The 13,880-nt window shown below is 41.4% G+C and overlaps 2 protein-coding genes across 3 annotated transcripts; both read right to left on the bottom strand.

The window, feature by feature from the left end:
* Positions 1 to 247: 247 nt before the first annotated feature.
* Positions 248 to 5,737, bottom strand: rsph10b (radial spoke head 10 homolog B). The gene is made up of 18 exons (XM_053414372.1): positions 5,717 to 5,737; positions 5,301 to 5,476; positions 5,147 to 5,222; positions 4,760 to 4,828; positions 4,372 to 4,545; positions 4,204 to 4,289; positions 4,005 to 4,125; positions 3,710 to 3,886; positions 3,547 to 3,625; positions 3,286 to 3,401; positions 3,013 to 3,202; positions 2,763 to 2,868; positions 1,971 to 2,050; positions 1,689 to 1,837; positions 1,349 to 1,453; positions 1,074 to 1,259; positions 689 to 791; positions 248 to 545 (listed from the first exon to the last, which is right to left on the bottom strand). Exons 1-18 carry the CDS (start codon positions 5,735 to 5,737, stop codon positions 415 to 417), a joined length of 2,145 nt encoding a protein of 714 aa, XP_053270347.1. The 3' UTR covers positions 248 to 414.
* A 1,708-nt stretch (positions 5,738 to 7,445) lies between these two features.
* Positions 7,446 to 13,766, bottom strand: pms2 (PMS1 homolog 2, mismatch repair system component). Of its 2 annotated transcripts, none has more exons than XM_053414242.1 (15): positions 13,373 to 13,766; positions 12,255 to 12,397; positions 11,881 to 11,967; positions 11,698 to 11,800; positions 11,428 to 11,611; positions 10,863 to 11,030; positions 10,549 to 10,646; positions 10,167 to 10,266; positions 9,993 to 10,077; positions 9,758 to 9,910; positions 8,785 to 9,607; positions 8,533 to 8,700; positions 8,340 to 8,440; positions 8,059 to 8,228; positions 7,446 to 7,837 (listed from the first exon to the last, which is right to left on the bottom strand). In XM_053414242.1, the coding sequence occupies exons 1-15, from the start codon at positions 13,384 to 13,386 to the stop codon at positions 7,694 to 7,696; spliced, it is 2,541 nt and encodes an 846-aa protein (XP_053270217.1). In that variant the 5' UTR covers positions 13,387 to 13,766; the 3' UTR covers positions 7,446 to 7,693. The 2 variants fall into 2 exon arrangements, with proteins under 2 accessions (XP_053270217.1, XP_053270218.1); XM_053414243.1 differs by having other exon boundaries at positions 12,255 to 12,394.
* Positions 13,767 to 13,880: the final 114 nt, after the last annotated feature.

Below are 13,880 nucleotides of genomic sequence, written 5' to 3'. Positions count from 1 at the left end.
TCTTAATGATCCAGGAAGCAGAGATTAAAGTGGACTAAAAGGTGAAAGATGCCATCTGGTGGCTGTACTCATGCTGCACTGTGGATTTTTCAATGATAATGTGGATTCAAAATGTAATAATAATCCATTGCATTGCCGTCTAGATTTGAGTCATAAGTTTTTGCAATTTATATTTTGAATTCAGAAAAATGTTAATGCACACAGTGAAGACATGTTATATTTTCACATGGTTCATGAAGGTAGAAGATTGATCTTTTGACAACCACTGTAATGATGAATATAAACCAATGTTATCAAGCCTTTGACTTCGAAATGTCGAATGACCAAACAAACACAAATATCTCTTCGGCCAAACGCTCTTCTATTTGGTCCATATTCGTTCTTCTAAAAGCATGCAGAAGCATGTGCCGGCCTTTAGCTATAGATTTTCTCTTCCTCCAAGAGTTTAGTCTCTAACTGGTAATGGTCAAATGCAGGAAAGAAAAACTGTTGGAAGAACTGATGAATCGTCTGGTCGTTGGTCTCCATCTCATCTTCTCTGTGAACTAGAAAAGACATGACCGAACATTAGCTAGCATGTAGTCAGTCGATCCAGAGATTTGAGGATTCTGATTATCTTACCAACACTAAATATCTTTAATGAAACTATAAACGTTTCAAACATCAAATAGAAACCAATAAAACAAACCTGGAGACTGAGGTTCTTCACAGACTTTGGTCTTGACATCCTGTTGACTCTCAATGACGTCCTGAGCAGGAGATGATTCTGCTGCTTCGATGGAATCTTCTTTCTGTTGTAAGATGTAAATAAAATAATAAGCTATTAAAGATTTACCCTAACAAAATAACCAAGTTCATTACATATTTCATTATCACCAACCGCAGAGGTGTAACTATATTGATATCAAAATAAAGGCCATTTTTCTGATCTTACATAAAAGACGGAAGTATGGATTCAAAAATACAGACATGGATAACATCAAGATCTGCCACCTGGTCAGAAAGTGTGTATTGTGTACAACTACACTCTTTAAATAGACTGAGCAGGGGGGAGTCTCGAGGAAGAACCTGACCAAGTGTGCAGAGCTGCTTGTAGGTCCGATTTTCTCGCTGTCTTCCGCCTCAGGAAGATCACTGGTCTCTTCATCTGCTCTGGACGGGGGGCTGCTCTCCTCTGGGGTTTTTTCAGAAAACCACAGACACTTGATGTCAGCGATGCTCAGAAGTACTTCAAAAAACTCCAGGAATGTGATCTGGAGCTGGAAAAAGAGTGAGAAACAACAATGGGCATAAGGAGGTGGATGACGGGTAATCCAATGAGTGAACGTGTTAATGCAAGAGATCGAACCTCCAGATTCAGGTAGGATGACAGGCAGCTGGGATTTTGGCTCTCTGCCATGATGATATCCAGTAACCTCACTGGGGTCAGGTGAATTCCCAACAGACCAAGATCCTGGCGGGGTTACAATGAACTAATCAACACTGTCGTTAACATAATCATAGTCATGCATTTCGTGTCTGTGACATGTTTGTTATATGTGGACTGAGGTAAAGGAGACATCCGTAGCTGAGAAGTAAGTAACATTTTCTTTTTTGATACATCCATGCAGTAGTTTGAAATATGTTATCACTTACAGCATGTCACAACAGTGAGTATGCATGGAAATGTTCATGTGTGAGTGTTGCACCTTGAACATCCACAGCAGGTGTCTGCAGGTCATGGTCTGGTCCACTCTGGGGGGGGCCTGGACCCTGCAGTGAGCCTGATAGACGTCCCAGCACCTACTTGTGTAGTTCAGAGCCGCAGCTGAAAGGTGTGGTCGTCCAAACAGCAAGCCTGGATGAAAAAAAAAAACTGCCGTTATTAAGCATCAATGCATAATATAGAGCTTAGAAGCCGTCAGTTCAGACAAAATTATGAAACAGCACCAGACAAGGACTGAAACATCAGCAGTAAAAACATTTGCCACCTTTAACATTCTTGGCATTGGGAAGGATGTCGTCTGTCATCAGCTTGGAGAAGCAGGAAGCCAGAAGGTATTTTTGTGACCTGGTAAAGAAGGGAAAAAAAAGGTGCTTCAAATTCAAAGTCACACTCTGAGGACAAAAGAGTTTATAATCCTGTCTCTGTTTCAATCCTCTGAGGGACGGTTATTCCTGTATCAGTGAAATCACTTGATGTCATTTTAGCTCTTAATCCTTTAAATAATCAAAGCCATTCACCCGATATGAACCAGGTGTAACTGATGGTGCTAGAGTTAACATCCATATCTGATCAGGCCATCCAGTGGCTGCTGAATAGTCTACGCACCAAACTAGAACGGCTAGATTAATGCTGCTATGCACTGAAGATATACTGCACATATACTCAAAACCCTCCTGGTGGTGCTAGAGTACACAAGGGGACAAACATCAGAGTCATTAGGATTCATCCTCTGGAGACTATGCATATCTTAATAAAATTGAAAGTCAGGGCATCTAATAGTTTTCGAAAAGTATACTGAATACCACAAAAATCTACCTCCTTGTGGGGCTTGAATAAAAATAAATGGGATCACTAAGGTCAGTACTGTTAGTCCTCTGGAGATCATGCATGTATGTATAGAATTTCATGGCTGTCCATCTGGTGGATGCTGAGTGGTCTGCAGACAAGGACCGCCATCCCTAGCACAATGCTGCGAGCATAGCTAAACACATTTCACTTAAATACAATCCGTTACATCAACTGGTGATGATCTTCCTGAAAAGGTTTTATTCCTTACTCCATGTCTTTATTGTAGATGTGGTGGGCCACGAGCACTAGACAGCTGAGGAGCCTAGTAAGCGACATGGGGGTATAAGGAGAGTGGATCTGTGCGGGGGAATCCTCTGAGACACAAAGAGAGAGAGCATTAAGCACAAAAAACTACTGTCATCATTAAACTCTCCATTTTCTCCCCTGTTTACATGCGTAAAGAATGTGCAGTCTGTACGTGAGATATAGAAACAATTGCGAATGGTAGTCCCTCTCACCTTTCATTAAATTGTCTATCTCCGTCAGACTGATGCCATGATGGTGGATGTTACAGTCTTTGAGCAGGCGCCAGAGCTGCAGGCGGCACAGCAGGAAGCTCTCGTCCGGGGAGCTGCTCTGACCAAGGCTGCGGTAGAAACTGTAGATGGACCGCAGCTCCGCGTCCTGCCTCAGCACCACGAACTCCACCTGTTCCTCACGGAAGCACAGGTTAACACCTCGGATAAAGTTATACTGCATGTTGAGGATTTTACAGCGAAGCAGAATCTGACCTGCATGCGTTCAGTGTCACGCTTTTTCTCTGGGATGTCATTCAGAAGACTTTCAATGTTCAGGGCCATTTCTGCTACCAGCACGGATGGATCAAGACCTGTTGGAGGAAGTGCACCTGCAACAAGAAGAAGCCATCGTAAGGTCTTCACTGATCCGTATATTTGAGGTTTTGATCATGTCCTCGTTGGGAGACTGGGCATTTATAATGGAGCTAATGTGCTGTAGCTGTTTACCATGCAGAGGAGTGCGAGCTCTGTTACCTTTCAACTCGTTTGTAATCATCTGATCGTCCACAAATTCTCCTTCAAAAACACGTCCGTCCTTAGAAGTGAATTTCCCCTGTGGACAAAAGTCACTTTTAAAGTGTCAGAGTCATATGTCTCTGGGCACATTTGCATATTGACACTGAGAATGATACTGAACCTTCCCGTGTTTTTTATCGTTCCTCATTTCCCCTTCATAGAATGCACCACCCGCGTAGAAAAACGTTCCCCGTCCATGCCTCTGACCCTGAACGAAATCCCCCGTGTATCGATTATTCTGGGCATACTGGGATCCATCCGTTCGCCTCAGCATCCAGATATGTGTTCCTCGTCCTTGCTGCCAGAGAGGAGAGCTCATGTAATTCACAACCAAAACCCAAGTAAAGGTTAAAGAAGATGACAGAAAAAGCTACATTTAAGATTCCCAGTCTATATGTCACTATGGGCTTTAATACCTGGACCCCATCCTGCCACATCCCAGTATACTCCTGCCCCAGCTGCAGCCACCTCATCGTGCCCTGTCCGTGCCTCAGGTTGTTCCTCCACTCACCAGAGTAAATGTCACCAGAGGGGTAGCTGTTGAAAAACCGACATTACCCTTTCAGTTCAAATGTAACTGTCAGGCTACCGGTTGATCATTTACCATGTTCGTACCATCTCACTCCAAATCCCTCTCTGCTGTTCTTCACCCAGTCTCCGTTGTACCAAGAGGTCTTACTCTGGTCATAAAACACTTCACCCTAACACAAACACAACCAATTAAAGAAAATTGGGGGGGAAAAAGACAATCACTAAACCTCATTATAAATGTATGAATCATACCTTTCCGTGCCTCTTGCCCTGATCCCACTGCCCGGTGTATGTCACTGCAGATTTGGCACATTCATAAGTTCCTGTCCCATGTCGCACACCGTCATAGACCTCTCCTTTATAGGAGCCGCCATCTGGCCAAGTGTAGGTACCCTGACCCATGGGCTTGTTACACACAAATTCCCCCTGTTCGATAAGAAACTTTCATTTACTTTGAGGACATTTTGATGAGAACATATAATATAATATAAAACTATTTATTTTATTCTCTATGTATGACAGTTGTGTATTTATGAATTTTACAGAGACAGACATTATTTAAGAAACAATCAAATGAAGTTATTTAATAAATCAAATAGATTTACAACATGTGCAATAATAACAGTTTATTGTTCTATACCTCATATTTCAATCCTCCTGCCCATGTGAAGACACCAGGTCCATCCATGAGTCCCTTGGCAAACATGCCCTTCATAAACAGAACGTGGCACATTTATTCATGACATGTAATTCAGATTCACATTTTTAAGTATTTATGTATTTCATGTATTTGAAGCCAAAATGTATGTGTGACAACTGACTGCATTAAATGAAATATATCTGAAATATGACCTTTCAACATTAATGCTTGCTGAAAAACAACGTTCACTGTGATAGACAATTCAAATGTAATGTTTAGAAGTTGCTAAATGTTCCATTAAGCATTAAAACAGTATTGTATTGTAAAACCATATATACAGTCTGTTCCATATGTTTCCACAGTGTGTGTTGTTATGTGTTATTGCACCTTGTACATGTGGCCTCCTTCAAAACAAGCGACGCCGTTGCCATGACACTGTCCTTCCCTGGTCTCCCCCTCATGTCTGACAACGAAACACAACAAGTTGATTTCTCACAGTGACACTCGTCTTCATCGTGTGTCTGACCCAACACGTGTTTACCTCTGCAGAACGAGGTTAAACAATGTGGCGGGGAGCTGGTACATGTCGTCTTTCTCTGGCTGGAGGTCCGTGGCTCGGTTCCACTTTTCTCTTTTCCTCTTCTTCCTCCCCCTCCTCCTCCGCTGTCTGCCAGAAAGCGCAAACTCAAATCGTGGCGGCGGCAGCTCGTACAGGCACTTCCGGTGTCAACAGAAGCTGCCACTGAAAAGGCAGCTGCCTCTGATGTCACAGTGTGTAAAGGCTGCTGGCCTCTACGTCACTCTGTTTGGAGGCAGCTGTCTAGACAAGAAAAGCTCCACATCTATCAGATTCATGCTCCTGTATGTGCAAATATACATAGCAATAAAAATAATTCTGATTCTGATTCTGATTCTGATATGCTTCCCCTCTCCACCCTAGCTTGGACTGCCACTCACCCTCCTCCAGCCACTGAACATTTGCACATTTGAACATTTGCACATTTTTACATTTGCACTAGAGTTATTTTTTTCTACTACTGTATTATCCCACCTATCCCACCTATAGTGTATTCATATTTATATATATATCTTGCTAATAGTGTATTCACATTCTTATAAATTACCTTACCTCTTAATACTGTTCATATTCCATTTATATTTCTAACTGTACTTCCTATTTATTTACATATTCCACTATAGACAATACTCTGCACTTTTACTGCCTTTTTTTGCACTTCTGGTTAGATGCTAAACTGCATTTCGTTGTATATGTACTTGTACTGTGCAATGACAATAAAGTGTAATCTAATCTAATCTAATATATATTGTTGTTACTTGTCCGATGGTTGTTTTATGTCCAACCACACCGAGGCAACTTCCTGTATGTGTAAATATACTTGGCAATTCAAGGAATTCTGATTGTGAGACCTCAAAGACTGTATTCCCAGTACCAGTTACAGTGACTGGTTCTGTGCCTGAGCAAACTGGAGACATGCACATTTTTATCCTTGCCATGAATTCCACATAAGATGGTGAATAACTCCATGATCGCGATGGTGCACAGAAATGCCACTGCTTAACCAAGTCCATAATCATGAAATGAACATTGGGGGGTGTTATTAACACACAAGATTAATTGTTGTGAATTTTTGTTATTTTAAACCATGGTTAATACTTTATTGGAGGTCTATTGTGTGCTTGGTAAAAAAAAAACATGTTAATTTGTATTTTATATAACTTTATATATATAATTTTTTTAATTTTTTTAAACATACAATTACATACGTATATCAAATTATATACAGTATACATAAATATCTTTAAATTGGCATTCATACATTAGACTTAAGACATAAGACACCAAACACATGGCCCACAATGTTTAATATTGTATTGTGTTATATTTTAAACAATTACAGAATTATATGTATATGTTATATATTATTATGACTGCTGACCTGACTACAGCTGGCAAATGCCTTTACAAATCAGTGGCGGTTTCTGTTGCCACCGGAAGTGCCTCTACGAGCTGCCGCTGCCACGATTTGAGCTCGTGTCGCTCCGTTTTCCTCCGTGACTGTATCTCACTTACAAGCCAGGAGGAGCTCCATGGCAACGGCGAAGACGCTCACAACTACGGCAACTTCCCTCAACCAAAAAGAGTCGCAAGATATACACATTTGTTTTTATAATCAAAGAAAACAATATACAAATATACAATATATCGACTCATGAAATACATTGCAGTCCGGGCCCAGGGCTACTTGTCATTGTAACAACCGGCATGTAGGTCGATGCACTCTCATATCTGTTTAATATCTTCAATGTATTTAATAATATATCAATGATGTAGTTGTGGGGAATCAGTAGTGATATATATATATATATATATATATATATAAAGCCTACATGTCGATAGAAGATGGTCTAATAACGTTGCACTTACATGTAGAACTTTGTGGTTTGGATTTTTTTAAGCTTACATGATTACTTACTAACATGATTCTTGCTGTTCTGGGTTTGTACCCTCATGGTTGAATGCACTTATTGTAAGTTTCTTTAGATCAAAGCGTCAGCTATATGATATGTAATCATATATATGCCTATATATGCATGATAACATGGGAACCCAATAAAAAAAGTGTAAAAGAGGACATTTGCATCATTAACAAAACGAGGCAACACCAAGAATATATGTTGTTTATTTCCCCCAAATAAAAAACTATTATTTCTGTGGTGTAAAATACACATAATATATACAAAAACACGGATCAAACACAGAAAATCTGTGAATACAAAGCATTTGAATAAAACTAATTTACAATATCTATAGTTTAGACTCAGGTCTTCAGTGCGTCAGTGAGGGGGATGCTGAACAGGGATCAACTGGAGGGAAATGACGGCGTTCAGTCTGTTCCTTCCTCGTCATTCTGGTCAGTCTTGTGAGATGATGTCCAGGTTGATGAGGTGTCTCATGGTGGGTCTGCCGTGAGGACAGTTCCACGGATGCTCGATTTCCCCCATGTGAACCACCAGCTTCTTCATCTCGCTGACACTCAGAGCAGTGCCGATCATGATCTGAACACACACATAAAAAAACAATCCATTATGTACGAGGAAACCATTGAATCTTCTCTTTATTTGATCTGCCACACAGCCATTTGTTTTCCAGTTTGGTTCCTTGAGAAGTGCATGTTGACTTTTTCATTCCATCTAACAATATTATAGAACTCACGTCCAAATCAGAAGCACACATTCCAATCATAAACACTGTCTGTTTATTATCTGCATAAACTCACAGATTTGCGACACGATCTGGAGGCAAACATCTGTCGGACTCTGGATGGCCGACACATGACTCCGGGGCTGTCGCTCAACATGAAGACCAGCTCTTCGATGTCGGCTGGACCAAACGTCCAGTTCTTACTGGTGGGCAGAGACAGCAGCTTCACCCTCTCCATCACCTGAGCTACAGTCACAATGAAATACCACGTTTGGACGTAATTATGAAAAGTCGGACGTCAAGTATGAGACCAAATCAAAAGGTTCAATCTGTGATATCAGAAGAAAACGTTAATACCGTCCTCCTCAACCAGAAACTCAAAGCCGTTCTTTCTGAAAATCTCAATGTTCTCCAAGAGTATGTTCTCGCTGACCGCAGTGAGGTGAAGTTTCTGAGGGCTGCAAACATCAAAACACAAATCAATCACTGACCAGATAAAATCATACTTCTTGAAGAATAGTGGAAACTACAAACACTAATAGATCCTTACGCGATGAGTTTCTGTCCTTGGAGCACCGTGTGCTGCTGCAGCATCTCAAAGTTGTACTTCTCATCTGTGGCGTGTTGGTCAATCATGAAGAGGTCCGAGTTGAGCTTGGTGATAATGAAGCCCAGGTTAAACTGACCGATGATCTCCATCTCTTTGAACATGTCTTTACTGTCCATATGAAAGTGCAGATGGTTTAGTGTTGGGTAAAAAACAGTGTAGAAGTATAGTTATAGTCAAGAAGAAGAATTCTACCTGATCTCCTTGCTCAGCTCGTCCTCTGCACTTTGGTTTTCTCCAGGGTTGATCTTGGCCCGGAAGCGTCTGTAGCGTAGCTCCTCAGCCACGTTCTGCCTCTGCCGCTCCTGTATCCTCTTTACCTTCCCTTCAAGCTCTTGTAGAGAGAACTGCAGAGGCACCGTCCTCCTCTGTACGCAGCCTGGAGCATCCACTGCGGTGGAAGCTGATCCCACAGAACAGTTTGAGAAAGTGTTGGGTTTGACTTCTGTATTCTCTTTCCTGGCCCTCTTGGCATCCGGGCTCAAAGCAATGTCCTCTCCTAAAGCACACGGCTCAGTTTGTAACACTGGGGCTTCAGGACCAGTCGGACAATTGTTTGCTGTTTCTTCCAATTCTTCCAGAGAACTGACCTCCAGGCCAGAACACCGACTGTCTGGGACTGCTGTAGTGGACACAGCACTGTCTTGGTCGTGGTCTGCGTCCCCACACGATATCTGTCTGTATCTGAATCCTTCAAGTGCCGATTTTCCCACTGGGGAGCATTCAGCGAGATCTTTAGCAGGTTTCAAAGGAGATTTCCCACTTGGGCTGGAAGCAGAAGGTTTTACAGAACAATTTAAAAACGACTGCAGAGTTGTCTGTGCTGGGCGGCTGCCGGCTGCCTTTGACGTGTTTAATTTGCTCCCAGAACTGGAGCTGTGAGGACTTGAAAACGCAGCTTTCAGGCTGGCCAGGTTCAACGAGGACTTTGGCCTCTGAATCGCTGGCTCCATGGATTCTGCAGGTTGTGGCACGTTCTCATTCGATTGGACCACTGGACATACATCCGATGTTGCATCTGCAGATAGTTGACAGAAAACATATTTCAAAATAAAAGCACTGTGGTGGAAAGGTCGACAGAGAATTATCCTTTAAAATGATTTTATTCTGCTATAATGTGAGAACATTACTGTAGATATACGGGCAAAATGTAATGCAGTGTTCTTACTGGTTCTGGGCATGTGCATATAGTTCAGACTGATCTTATTGACCCCAGGCTCATACATGCTGATGAGAGAGGTCTTTAGTATAGCCAGCAACAGCTTCTCCTCCTGAAGTAGAATCTGTCGTTTGTCTGGGGTTACGTTCACATCCACACAATCTGAAATAACAAAACTCAGGTTGTACAAAACGCCAACTGTGCATTTAAAAAATATAACTTTTATATAATTAAATTCTCTTACCTGAGGCGACGGCTATGTTCAAGGCCACAAATGGATACTGATGTCTGTTATACATGTGATACACTTCATTCACAACTTTGGTCACCTGCAAGTTGAAGGACATCCACAGTTCAGACAGAAATAAGGGAATTATCACCTTTAAATTTCCCAGTAAACCCACTGCACTGGAATTACCTTGAGGGGATCACATGGTCGGTTGTTAATGAAAAAGTACTGTCTGTCTGTGGCGCTTCTCCCGACGCCATGATCCCCGCGTGACACAAACCCTGTGATGCTGCCAAAATACAGATTTTCATTGAAACAATAAGGTTCCATCCACGTTAAAGACACAGAAGAAGATGGAAAATTTGGAAAGAGCTTCAAGATCCGATACTGGTGTTTATGTGCTGTAAACAAAAACAACTCATATCTGCAGCTAAATGTAAACGTCATGTTCTTCCTCCTGCATGCTCTACCCAGGCGTATTCCCTCGCCTGAATGTTCTGGACATTTGGTGGCTTTAGTTTTTTAAACCACAGAGAAGGACACAGGACTTCCATGCAATAGGGCTACTTACGTGAAAAGCTGTTTGGGAATATCTGCATCTGTCAGTCCATATTCTTCAATAATATTTTCTGTAGGTGAAAGTTGATGAAAAGGGAGGAGACTCTGGAGCTGCAGGACACACAACCATCGAAAAAAAAAGAAAACACATTTCCCATCAATTTTAGTTTCTAAGGGGGATTCCAGAAATCCCATTACTGTACAATATATTAAAAAACCGCAAAAAAGTTTTAATAACACATCAGCAACAGTTTGGTAAAACCATGGTACTCCCTCCACAGAAGTTAAACATTGTGATCAAGACAAAGGTCAAACCAACATTCCAACCTGTTTTGGTCCATATATGGCTCCGATGTTGTCTCTCATGCTGTGGCTTCCGCTGGTGCTCAGCACCGTGCTGCGTTTTCCCTTCTCATTTTGGTTGGAGCAGGTGATGCGCACTCCTGTGGAGATGATACAGTACGACTGCAGGACATGGATCATTTTGGTGTACTCCTGAAAATACAAAGCGATGGAAACTTTAGGATCAAAGATGAAGGACATATGTAATCATTTAACAATCGATAAATTCCAAAATACTAAAGGAAAAACATTACGAAATGCCTTTAGGTATATTACAGGTTATACTGTGTACTGAGAGAAGAATTTAGATGTTTTTTATGTGTTTTTCCCTTAAATGTCTTACACCCCAGTGTTTAATTTATGGTTTAAAAATGCAAAGTCTAAAGGATGAGCAATCACTCTGAACATTTAAATTGATATACTTAAATCGCATTGAAAGCAGGGATTGCACGTAGAAAAATGAAATGTATGTAAAAAATGAAATGTATGTAAAACGTAGAAGATGGGCTCAAACACGTTGAATCATCTGAAAGTTCCTTTAATGACAGACCTTCTTTATATTGCGTTGGAACTCTTTGTGCCGAACAGGCAGGGTGTAGAAGAGCTGCTGCAGGCTGACTGTGGTGCCTGGCTGACGGGGATGGGGAGTCCGCTGCACCGTGTGGCCTTTGTGGTCAAACACCAGCTTGGTCCCCACCTGGTTGGACTCATGGCACGTCACCACACTCAGGTCACTAGGGGACAAGGAGTTGGAGGCTAATTAGGTGGGGAGTAGTTTGAGTGTAAGTGCTGAATGGACGCGTCTGTGGAAGTGTTTTACCTCAGAGCACACAGAGAGCTGAGCGCTTCACCTCTGAAGCCAAACGTCTCCACGTGGATGAGATCGGAGAAATCCTTGAGCTTCGACGTGTGATGCTTCAGTGCTGTGGAGACAGAGGAGGTTTCGCCAAAAAGAACAGGTAGGACTCATCCAACGGAGTGAACATACAAAGCTGACACTTACTCAGTGCTTCAAAGTTGGCCTCCTCCACACCTTTGCCATTGTCTGACACTTCCACTTGTTCAGCACCGCACTCCTTCAGCTTCACATCTGGAACATGCAGCAATGTGAAACGTGTGAAACACAGCAATTGCAAGCGATCACAATTTCCTGATTGGAAACGTTCTAATGTAGATTTGTACAGCATCGTAAAAAAATGTCATCTTGACAAAAGTAAAACAATTACTTTGATAGGGTTCACACTAATTCTCCAATGCTCTGTGTTCTATCAAAACCCTATCTGACCGAAAACCCAAGTTTCTGCTTTTATTTTTTAAAGAGAGATAATTGAAGTCCCCTTTGGGAGGAAAAGAAAAACAGAGAATATATTTTCTTACCAATGTTTGTGGCTCCTGCATCGATGCTGTTTTCCACCAGCTCTTTGACGGCCGTGGCCAAAGTCAGCACCACCTGTCCTGAGCAGATCTGATGCACTGAGTGCTTGTCAATAGCCTTGATGGCTCCTGCCGGTTCAGAGCTGCTGAGAAACAGACAATAACAATGGTGAATCATGATGTGACCTCTGCTTATCAATACAGCAGTGATATATTAACACAAGCTATCAAGTTCAGAGCTCGACTGGAATATCAATTTAATATTGGCCAATATGAGCCTTTCACAGACAGATGAAAACATAACAAAGGTAATTTGCATTGATCTCGAACTTTAATGTGAAAAATAATGTTTAATTACTTTAATCAAGATGTATACAATTTGGATGTGTTTGTGGGGTTGATATTTACAAACAGTTTATGGTTGTACTGTAAAACATTATGCCCTGATTACATTAATTTGTCCTGTAGGTTTGATAAAGATATCTTATAAATCATTGCCAAATATGTTTTGTCATATATGTATACATAGTATAGAGGCAGATATCTTGGTATCGAAATTATTTTTACTCCCTAATATCGGTATCAGTATCAGCCCCCAATAGAATCAGTGTGGCTCTACTCCTGATCGTTTTCCAAAGCACATAAGTTTGTTTTTAGTTCCACATTTCTGACAGAATTTTACATTCTTTTGTAATCAAATGGGTTTAATATATCTGACAGGATATAATATGTTCGGTAGCTATGATGGATCGTCCACATCATCTGAGTATCGGCATCAGCCCCCCAAAATCCACATCTGTCAGGGTCTAATGTTACCAGCCCCTCAAACTCTGCATTGTTTAACCTGTGGTGAGTTAGTGAGGATTGAAGGAGGGTCGGTGTCCTGGTTAGAACGCATGGAGGTCTCATACAGTCAGTACAGAGATGAGGTTTGCATGAAACAGGTTAGAAGAGTGGATCTGCGTCTAAAAAGCCTCAGATTGGCAGTTGGTGTGATGAAGGTGTTTAAGAAAATCTATATGACGCCTGAAGCCTGAAATGTAATAAGTGTTTGACGTGTGATGACCAGTGTAAGAAAACCAACACCTGCAAGCGAACTGGATGAATAGTAGCAAACTTACCAAATATCAGACATCTTCAGAGTCCGGGAGGCTTGATGGGGAGGAATTCATTCATTTGTTCACATGTGACTCTCGCTGTCACGTGAACAGACCAATATTAACAAGTGTCCGTTCACACAAGTGTAAACAATGTCTGTTTTCAGTGTTGGAGGGAAGAGCGGCTTCACTACACAGTGTTGTAAATACGTGAGTGTTCAAGAGCAGTTTTTACGAGCAGCAGTTTTCACCATCAAATGTACATTTTTTAAATAGACTTAAAATAAATAGTTGGTGTTTAAAAGATCAAACTTGAATATATGAGCGATGATAACGTTATAATAATGATATCGCGCAACATGAATTAATAATAAATGTATCGAAAGTGTGACTGCAAACTTTGTAACATTTCATCATCAGCTTTTGGTGCATTCATGAACTATTGGACTAGTCGGTAAAATGAGTGACCAAATCAGGAAATTCACTTGAACTCCACATCAAGTCGGAACAGCTCTATTGTTACTCTTTATTA

This window comes from Pleuronectes platessa, chromosome 21 (assembly GCF_947347685.1).
Source record: "Pleuronectes platessa chromosome 21, fPlePla1.1, whole genome shotgun sequence".
In the NCBI taxonomy this organism is placed as follows: domain Eukaryota; kingdom Metazoa; phylum Chordata; class Actinopteri; order Pleuronectiformes; family Pleuronectidae; genus Pleuronectes; species Pleuronectes platessa.
The sequence above is the reverse complement of the archived record's forward strand: the minus strand, read 5'-3'. Positions and strand labels throughout refer to the sequence as shown.